The following is a 10,220-nucleotide window of genomic DNA, read 5'->3' as shown; positions in this document are numbered from 1 at the left end:
TAACTCTAAATTCTAAATATTGATAGTTTATAATAATGATATTTTAGCATAAGTTTATAAATTTATTATGAGATTCATTTTAATTTTAAAATTTAGGGTGCAGGGTGCTAAACAGATTAGCTACATGATGGTTCTTTCTAAGATTCTAATGACATGCTTTAGTGAGGCCAGCTTTAGATATGCAACGGAATTCAAAGACTTCTTTTTTGATAACACCCTAATTTATGTCTTTGTAAAGAAATAATATTCGAAAACACACATATTTCTCCTATAGGGAAGAGGAGAGGAGAGAATGTATCATCACACTCTAGGATGTGACCTATCATCTAGACCAAGGTTCTGAAAACCAGACCAGACCGGCCGGTCGAACCGGTTTAACCGGGAACCGGTGATGCAAGCAGTCCGGTCCTCTCTTTATAACCGCTCACAAGAAAACTGCCAAAAAACCATTGAATTGGTCGAGAATTGGCCGGTTGGACCGGACCGATAACCGGCCGGTTCGGATAAAACGACATCATTTTTTAATTTGCAAAAAAAAAAAGGAAACGGATGCAGTGATCCACTCGTGACCCACCCCCCTTCTCTTCCCCCAATCGTTCAATCATTCCTAACCCAGGTCCTCAGAGAACAGAGATGAGAGAACTCTGAATCAAAGAAACCCTAGCCGCCTAGCCCTCCATTGTCGCCGCCGTTCCCAGGTCATCAGCGCCGCCGCCATCCCAGGTCCTCAGCACCGCTGCTTCCTCCTCTTCCCCGTGTCTGGAACCCAGTAACTCAGCAGACCTCCTCATCTTCGCTGGCTTCTCGAACCCAGGTTAGTAGCTTATCATCTTCATCTTCTCTGAAATCTGAATGTTTGGTCTTCATTTCCATCTTCTGTGACTTGTTCTCAATGCTGTAACAAAATACCACATAAAATTTATTGTGATCTTAGAGTAATTCATAAAGGAAAGAACATGGAGAAAGGAGAATTCGATCCAGAAAGGTAAGTTCCACAGCAATAGCTTCAGGTATACTGCGAAAAAGGGGGGCATATTAAACCCTAAGATAGAATGGTTTCCAGAATAATATACTAGCCCAACCCAGCAATAGGCAAGGGAATCATATGTTGGTGATAAAGAATCACTATCATGGATTCACGACATACAATTGCTAGCATGTTTACTGAATCACATGATTCAAATTGCAAATACTAATATTCAAACGACTTATGGTAGAGCAAAATTTACATAAAAGTGTAAAAACATGATAGAAATGAATACAGGCGTACAAACCAGCATTTAGTTATGTTTTGAGAGCAGAAGTTTTGCCCTATGATTTTACATTATTTTCTCCTCACTAGATTCAGTTTTGGTTGTCAAAAAGAAACACAAATCTTGTTGCAGTTTTCTGTTCCTGATGTGCTTCGATGATCACTTGGTTGGACAGGTAACCTAGAAAATTTAATAATTTCCTTCCAAATGTCAACTTCATTTGCAATGGGATGGGATGATATTTTTGGCATCCATTTTGATGTTCCATTCATAATATGTATAATGGTGCTTCTTTATCTGGTGAAAAAGGGATTGGCATACTTTTTTCCATAACTTAAAAACATAGTATTTAGTTATTTTTGTTTTCTTTGCCAATTTGCATCATTCTCTTTTCTAGTCAAGCGTGCTGATACAATAATGATTATCAATATTTCTTCTGCTGCTATTTGATTTAAGTTAAAATTTTATACATGTGCAAACATCATATTCCAATAACTGATCAAGTAGAATGCAACCCAGGTAAGTAAACCGGTAGAGAAAAGAAATACCACAAAAGAATAACAGCTTACAGTGGTGGAAGATCAGCATCCGTAGTGGATTCACTAAGCACATGCTCCAGATCTTGTATATTTTGTTTCATTTCTCGAGACAATTTGTCTTGTGCGGGGAGTTTTGCAATGCTCGGATAGTAAGCTCTAGCCACAAATAGTTGGTCTTTCAATTTCTTAATCATGGCATCTTTCATAACTTCTTTATGTTGTTTTTGCCACAGGCAATAGCTACCAAATGTGAGCTCACAAGACTTTCCACTTTCATCAGCCGGGGTTGTTTTAACGGGTGTGACTTGATTCATGTGGCCGGCTATAGCATTCTGTTGCAAAATTTAAATCTATTTTTTATAGATAGTTTATAATAATGATATTTTAGCATAAGTTTATAAATTTATTATGAGATTCATTTTAATTTTAAAATTTAGGGTGCTTCAGTCGAAACAGATTAGCTACATGATGGTTCTTTCTAAGATTCTAATGACATGCTTTAGTGAGGCCAGCTTTAGATATGCAACGGAATTCAAAGACTTCTTTTTTGATAACACCCTAATTTATGTCTTTGTAAAGAAATAATATTCGAAAACACACATATTTCTCCTATAGGGAAGAGGAGAGGAGAGAATGTATCATCACACTCTAGGATGTGACCTATCATCTAGACCAAGGTTCTGAAAACCAGACCAGACCGGCCGGTCGAACCGGTTTAACCGGGAACCGGTGATGCAAGCAGTCCGGTCCTCTCTTTATAACCGCTCACAAGAAAACTGCCAAAAAACCATTGAATTGGTCGAGAATTGGCCGGTTGGACCGGACCGATAACCGGCCGGTTCGGATAAAACGACATCATTTTTTAATTTGCAAAAAAAAAAAGGAAACGGATGCAGTGATCCACTCGTGACCCACCCCCCTTCTCTTCCCCCAATCGTTCAATCATTCCTAACCCAGGTCCTCAGAGAACAGAGATGAGAGAACTCTGAATCAAAGAAACCCTAGCCGCCTAGCCCTCCATTGTCGCCGCCGTTCCCAGGTCATCAGCGCCGCCGCCATCCCAGGTCCTCAGCACCGCTGCTTCCTCCTCTTCCCCGTGTCTGGAACCCAGTAACTCAGCAGACCTCCTCATCTTCGCTGGCTTCTCGAACCCAGGTTAGTAGCTTATCATCTTCATCTTCTCTGAAATCTGAATGTTTGGTCTTCATTTCCATCTTCTGTGACTTGTTCTCAATGCTGTAACAAAATACCACATAAAATTTATTGTGATCTTAGAGTAATTCATAAAGGAAAGAACATGGAGAAAGGAGAATTTGATCCAGAAAGGTAAGTTCCACAGCAATAGCTTCAGGTATACTGCGAAAAAGGGGGGCATATTAAACCCTAAGATAGAATGGTTTCCAGAATAATATACTAGCCCAACCCAGCAATAGGCAAGGGAATCATATGTTGGTGATAAAGAATCACTATCATGGATTCACGACATACAATTGCTAGCATGTTTACTGAATCACATGATTCAAATTGCAAATACTAATATTCAAACGACTTATGGTAGAGCAAAATTTACATAAAAGTGTAAAAACATGATAGAAATGAATACAGGCGTACAAACCAGCATTTAGTTATGTTTTGAGAGCAGAAGTTTTGCCCTATGATTTTACATTATTTTCTCCTCACTAGATTCAGTTTTGGTTGTCAAAAAGAAACACAAATCTTGTTGCAGTTTTCTGTTCCTGATGTGCTTCGATGATCACTTGGTTGGACAGGTAACCTAGAAAATTTAATAATTTCCTTCCAAATGTCAACTTCATTTGCAATGGAATGGGATGATATTTTTGTCATCCATTTTGATGTTCCATTCATAATATGTATAATGGTGCTTCTTTATCTGGTGAAAAAGGGATTGGCATACTTTTTTCCATAACTTAAAAACATAGTATTTAGTTATTTTTGTTTTCTTTGCCAATTTGCATCATTCTCTTTTCTAGTCAAGCGTGCTGATACAATAATGATTATCAATATTTCTTCTGCTGCTATTTGATTTAAGTTAAAATTTTATACATGTGCAAACATCATATTCCAATAACTGATCAAGTAGAATGCAACCCAGGTAATTAAACCGGTAGAGAAAAGAAATACCACAAAAGAATAACAGCTTATAGTGGTGGAAGATCAGCATCTGTAGTGGATTCACTAAGCACATGCTCCAGATCTTGTATATTTTGTTTCATTTCTCGAGACAATTTGTCTTGTGCGGGGAGTTTTGCAATGCTCGGATATGACATTGTTTATGTTACCTATAATTTGTGTCTTAAATCCAGGTAATATATGTTTTATGAAATATCATATTGTTTCATACGTAATCTTTATCATAACAAATTTGTAAATTATTAAATCTTCATATATTGTATTTAATTTTTTAGGAAGGAAAAAGAAAAAAGAAAGCAAAAGACACAATATAAGATTTATATTGTGTCTTTTAAATTTCGAAGATATTTTAAGATTTATATTATACTATAATTATATTTTAGGATGTTTATTTATAATTTATTTATTATTCTATTCTAAAACGGTTTTTCGGTTGAACCATCGGTTGGACAGGTTAGACCAGTGAACCAGTGAACCAGTGACTAGAGCGGTTTGATGACCGGTCCGATTTTCAGAACCTTGATCTAGATTACGTATAGATAAAGATTCGATAGGCGGGTGCTCGAAAGAATTTCCAAAGATATCATTGGTGTCTAAGGATTAGTTGAAGGAGCTACTTGGAGATAGGCCACCATAAGAGCATGTCCAATGGTAATAAAATGGAGGTCTCATTTACTATTCGTCTGACAAAAAGTGGAGACTGACCGTTGGAAGAAAATGAAAGTGAGTTCCATCACAATTTTCGAAGTAAACGAAGCCCTATTCGGAGGGACTTGACTTCTTTCAATTATAATCAATAATAAACAAACATGTGTTAATTAAATTAAAAAAAATTAAATAATATTTTGTTAATAAAATTAACAATATTTTGAAATACTAACAAAATTACAAAACTAGTCGTTGCAAAACTAGCCGTTACTATATTATCGTTATTATTAATAAATTAATATTTTGTTATTCTATATATATTACTTACATACACTTCTATTCTCACTTTCTTCTACTCTTCTTCATCTTCTTTCAAATCTTACAAAATAAATGTTCTACTGCTATTATTTTTTGTTCGGAAAAATGGATCCAAACCAACTCAACTCTTTTTTCAATTACTTACAAAATTTTTCTCAAACTCCAAATACCCAACAATCTCAAACCTCAAGCTCTCAAATTCCAAATCAAAACTTCACACTACCGAATACATTTCGAAATCCAAATCCACAAAATCTTCCTAATTTCAATTTTCAAGCTCCTTATAATAATCAATTTCCTATGTTCCAACCACAAAATCAAAATTCACAAACACCACATTTTCCATTTTTATCCATATTTAATCCTTCTATCAGAAATGTTGCTTCAACATCTTTGCCATTTTCAACTCTATTAAGTGCATCGAGACATAGCTCATCTGATGTTGGTGGCTATTCTAACCCATCCCCTCAGACTCCGATACAATGTAGTCCAAATTTATAATATTCAGATTTTGCTAACCCTCGTGGATTAGATGCTATCGACCTCAATGAAGATGACTTTGAAAATCGTAGGCAAGATAGTATTTCAACACTGGCAATGGGAAGAGGATGAGATCTTGATCAGTGCATGGTTGAATATTTCAACTAGCCATATAGTTGGAACTGACCAAAAGGGAAAAATATTTTGGAGTGGAATTCATAGTTATTGTGTGGAATTCAACTCCGACGTAAAAGGGGGGCAGTTGCATGTAAGAAACGATGGTATAAGATCAACAAAGTAGTTGCATAATTTGCTGGTTGCTACGATCAAGCTAGTCGAAATATAAAGAGTGGTTCGAATGCTGATGATATAAAAGAGTTGGCCTATAAACTTTATTCCACACATTATGGTCATAAATTCACTTTCAAAAGGCATTGCAATATGCTTCATTTGGAGCAAAAATAGAGAAGCCAACTACCTACACAAAGTGGAGGCTCAAAGAGAACCAAAGTTAGTGCAACTGGAGCATACTCATCATCATCAAATCTAGAAAAATACCGTTGCGTGACGAAAATGGTGTAGACTCTCCCGTTCGCCCACAAGGATCAAAGAAGAGCAAAAGAAAGGGTAAGAGAAAAGCACAAATATTTGAAGATCTTAGTGAGAAGAAATCATCGGTTGCTAAGAAACTATCTCTCATGGAAGTTATTAAAAATGTTAGAGAAAAGGAACTAATGGATAGGGAAAAAGAAAGAGAAGAAGAGAGTGAACATAGAGAAAAGATGATGGCAATCAAAGAAAAGGAGTTACAGATTCAAGCTGCAATGAAAGAACAAGAATTACAAACTCATAGGTATATTAAAGAAATGGAGATAAATGCAAAGGAAATGGAAAGGGAAAGGATGGCTAAGGAAAAGGAAAGAGAAATGGATATACAAATACTTAATGCTGACATGTCTACAATGAGTGAAAAACGACGAGCTCTTCATGAGATTGCATGTGAGAAAATAATCAATAAGTAATTTACTTAATGGTTCCTTGTATTCGTAGAGTTAAGTAGTATGTTTTTATTTTTATTGCGTATTACTGCTGGTATGTGATGTAGTCTATTTTATTCATTTCTGATGTAACATTTTAAATTAGTCAATATTATTGTACCGTTATTGTTTATGAAAGTGACCGTTGCAAAACTAGCCGTTTTAAACTTAGACAAGAAAAAACTAGCTGTTTTAAACTAAGACAAGAAAAAACTAGCCGTTGCAAAACTAGCCGTTGAGAAATAGCTCCCTGTTGCGGACACACTTATAAAATATCAACTATCAATAATTCAGCAACTCCATTCCAAATCTAGTTTCTCACCTCAAAGGAATACTAAAACATACCTCAAGCTATGGCTAGAAATTTTGATGATAAGTTTAATGAGGCTTTGTATGGTAAAAGAAGATGGCGAGATAACACTGTAAACCCCGTTAAATTAGTAAATAATTAGTCAATAAATTAATTTTCAATAAAGAAAATTAGAAATATGAATATTATATTAAATTAGGATAGAGCTCATCAAAACGAGAATTTTGACACTAATTTCAAAGAATTTGGCCCAAGATTGGACCGATGGGCCGAACCGGTTAAACTGGGCCCAAACCGGATTCGTGGACCCAACCAGCCCAACATTTAAATGAACCAAAGCTCATTTTCTCCCCCAAATGCAACAGAAGCAGCGCTGAACACAGCAAGGGGAGGAGAAGGGTACGAAACCCTTATTCCAATTTCCAAATACCGTAACTTTCCAATTCGAGCTCCGATCGCCGCACCATTTTTGGCCACGCGACCACCACGTCGAGCTCTACGATTCTACCGGAATAATTTCATAGGTAAGCCACTTTATTTCTCTCATCCTCTTCTTCTCCTAATTTTCAAAAATTATGTAGTGGTGTTGAATTTCTTTGCTATTTGATGTTTTAGGATCCAATTAGCTTGAGAAAAATGTTTACTCTTGCTTATACGAAGCTTGGGTAAGGTGAGGATACCATAATTCTATTTAATTTTCTGAATTTGTGCTTTGGGTATTAAATTGGGTGTACATGTATTATGAATATCTATTAGGTTGTGAATAAATAATTGGAGCTTGAAATTGTGGACGTTGGAACTTGGTGGAGGTTGAGCACTAGTGTTTTATTGAAGTTTTTAGGGCTGTGTTTTATTTTAGTGAGTTACCTTGATCACTACGAGGAAACCGGCCAAGGTATGGTTTAGGTTTCTTGCATTTAATATATAATGTTCTATGAAAACTTAGGCTAGATGACCATAGGATAGGTTGGAATGTATGTGTATATTTATTATTTAGTATCTTGTTAATAAATATGTTTGGTTTGGTGCTTGTTGATTAGTTGGTAATTTGGTGAATTGTTGATTAATGACTTGAGGATATAAGCATATAAGCCTAGAATTTGTAAGCTATGGTTTTGGTTGATGGATTTGGATAGTGTATGTGTATTGTTGTTGATTTGAGGTATGATTATTGTGGTGGTTGTTGTGATGATGAGGAAGGGCATATTGTGTTGATAATTGCAGGTTTGGTGATGAATGGGATGGAATTTTTGAATGAAAATGAGGTTTGGGAAGTTTTGCAAAATTTTATTTTGGGCTGAACTTCGGCGAACTATAACTTGGCTTCCGGACCCTCAATTTGTTTTCAACTTGTTTTGATAAAAAATTGGGTTCGTGAAGTTTATGCCGTTCGAAGAACGGATGAAAAACGATTTAAAATGATTAAGTTATGCACATCAAAAGTTTTGGTTTGGAATATGTAAATTCTACAGCTTTCTACTTAAACAGATTTTTGGAAAACGTACGTCCACGCGTACGCGTGGCATGGAGTTTTTGGCTTACCTTTTTATATGCGTACGCGTAATGAGCCAGCATGCATGTCCACGCGTATGCATGGCCCACGCGTACGCATGGCTGGTGCACGAATTGTGAATCACACTTTTCACAATGCGTACCACTAACCAGCAAGTGCACTGGGTCGTCCAAGTAATACCTTACGTGAGTAAGGGTCGAATCCCACGGAGATTGTTGGTTTGAAGCAATCTATGGTTATCTTGTAATTCTTAGTCAGGAAGTCAATTATATTTATCAGTTGAATTGCGAATAAACAAGAGAGCATGGATTAAAGGTTACTTGTTGTGCAGCAATGGAGAATATGTTGGAGTTTTGGAGAATGAGATTTAAGCAATTCACGTGCATAAGGCCATTTTGGGCGTTCAACGCCAGGTTTGGATCCATTTCTGGCGTTGAACTCCAACTTTTAATCCTTTTCTGGCGCTGGACGCCAGAATTGGACAGAGAACTGGCGTTGAACGCCAGTTTACGTCATCTATACTTGAGCAAAGTATAGACTATTATATATTTCTGGAAATCCCTGGATGTCTACTTTCTAACGCAATTGGAAGCACGCCATTTCGAGTTCTGTAGCTCCAGAAAATCCACTTTGAGTGCAGGGAGGTCAGAATCCAACAGCATCAGCAGTCCTTTTTCAGCCTGAATCAGATTTTTGCTCAGCTCCCTCAATTTCAGCCAGAAAAATACCTGAAATTACAGAAAAACACACAACTCATAGTAAAGTCCAGAAATATGAATTTTTCCTAAAAACTAATGAAAATAAACTAAAAACTAACTAAAACATACTAAAAGCTGTATGAAATTAACCCCAAAAAGCGTATAAAATATCCGCTCATCACAACACCAAACTTAAACTGTTGCTTGTCCTCAAGCAACTAGACAAATAAAATAGAAGACTAATAGGTTGAGAAGCAATAATATCTCAGAGTTTTTGAGTGAAGCTCAGATTCTAATTAGATGAGCGGGACTAGTAGCTTTTTGCTTCCGAACAGTTTTGGCATCTAACTTTATCCATTGAAGCTCAGAGTGATTGGCATCTATAAGAACTTAGAATTCAGATAGTGTTATTGATTATCCTATTTCAGTATGATGATTCTTGAACACAGCTATTTCATGAGTCTTGGCCGTGGCCCTAAGCACTTTATTTTCCAGTATTACCACCGGATACATAAATGCCACAGACACATAATTGGATGAACCCTTTGGATTGTGACTCAGCTTTGCTAAAGTCCCCAATTAGAGGTGTCCAGAATTCTTAAGCACACTCTTCTTTTTGCTTTGGACCTTGACTTTAACCGCTCAGTCTCAAGTTTTCACTTGACACCTTCACGCCTCAAGCACATGGTTAGGGACAGCTTGATTTAGCCGCTTAGGCCAGGATTTTATTCCCTTAGGCCCTCCTATCCACTGATGCTCAAAGCCTTGGGATCCTTTTTATTACCCTTGCCTTTTGATTTTAAGGGCTATTGGCTTTTTTTTTTTTGCTGCTTTTTCTTGCTTCAAGAATCATTTTTATGATTTTTCAGATTATCAATAACATCATGCCTCCTTTTTTTGGGACGACTTGGACAGGGATCACCCAGGGGCTATCAGAAATAGGATAAATAATCCCAGCCTCTAGTAATTTGGTGACCTCTTTCTGCACCACTTCTTTCATGGCTGGATTTAGCCGCCTCTATGGTTGAACCACTGGTTTGGCATTATCCTCCAATAAGATTTTGTGCATGCATCTAGCTGGGCTTATGCCCTTAAGGTCATCTATGGACCACCCAAGAGCTGTCTTGTGTGTCCTTAGCACTTGAATAAGTGCCTCCTCTTCCTGTGAATTTAAAGCAGAGCTTATAATCACTGGAAAAGTATCACCTTCTCCCAGAAACGCATATTTCAAGGATGGTGGTAATGGCTTGAGCTCGGGTTTAGGAGGTTTTTC

At 36.8% G+C, this 10,220-nt stretch overlaps 1 protein-coding gene and 1 long non-coding RNA gene across 2 annotated transcripts; one reads left to right on the top strand and one right to left on the bottom strand.

The window, feature by feature from the left end:
- Positions 314-2,136, bottom strand: LOC107648366 (probable galacturonosyltransferase 7). Its single transcript, XM_016352261.2, has 2 exons — positions 1,823-2,136; positions 314-895 (listed from the first exon to the last, which is right to left on the bottom strand). Exons 1-2 carry the CDS (start codon positions 2,104-2,106, stop codon positions 775-777), a joined length of 405 nt encoding a protein of 134 aa, XP_016207747.1. The 5' UTR covers positions 2,107-2,136; the 3' UTR covers positions 314-774.
- Positions 2,673-4,506, top strand: LOC110263465. Its single transcript, XR_002349151.1, has 2 exons — positions 2,673-4,116; positions 4,397-4,506. It is a non-coding gene; the product is annotated as an uncharacterized LOC110263465 (long non-coding RNA).

Source organism: Arachis ipaensis, chromosome B06 (assembly GCF_000816755.2).
Source record: "Arachis ipaensis cultivar K30076 chromosome B06, Araip1.1, whole genome shotgun sequence".
Taxonomy (NCBI): domain Eukaryota; kingdom Viridiplantae; phylum Streptophyta; class Magnoliopsida; order Fabales; family Fabaceae; genus Arachis; species Arachis ipaensis.
This window is presented reverse-complemented; position numbering and strand designations above follow the sequence as displayed.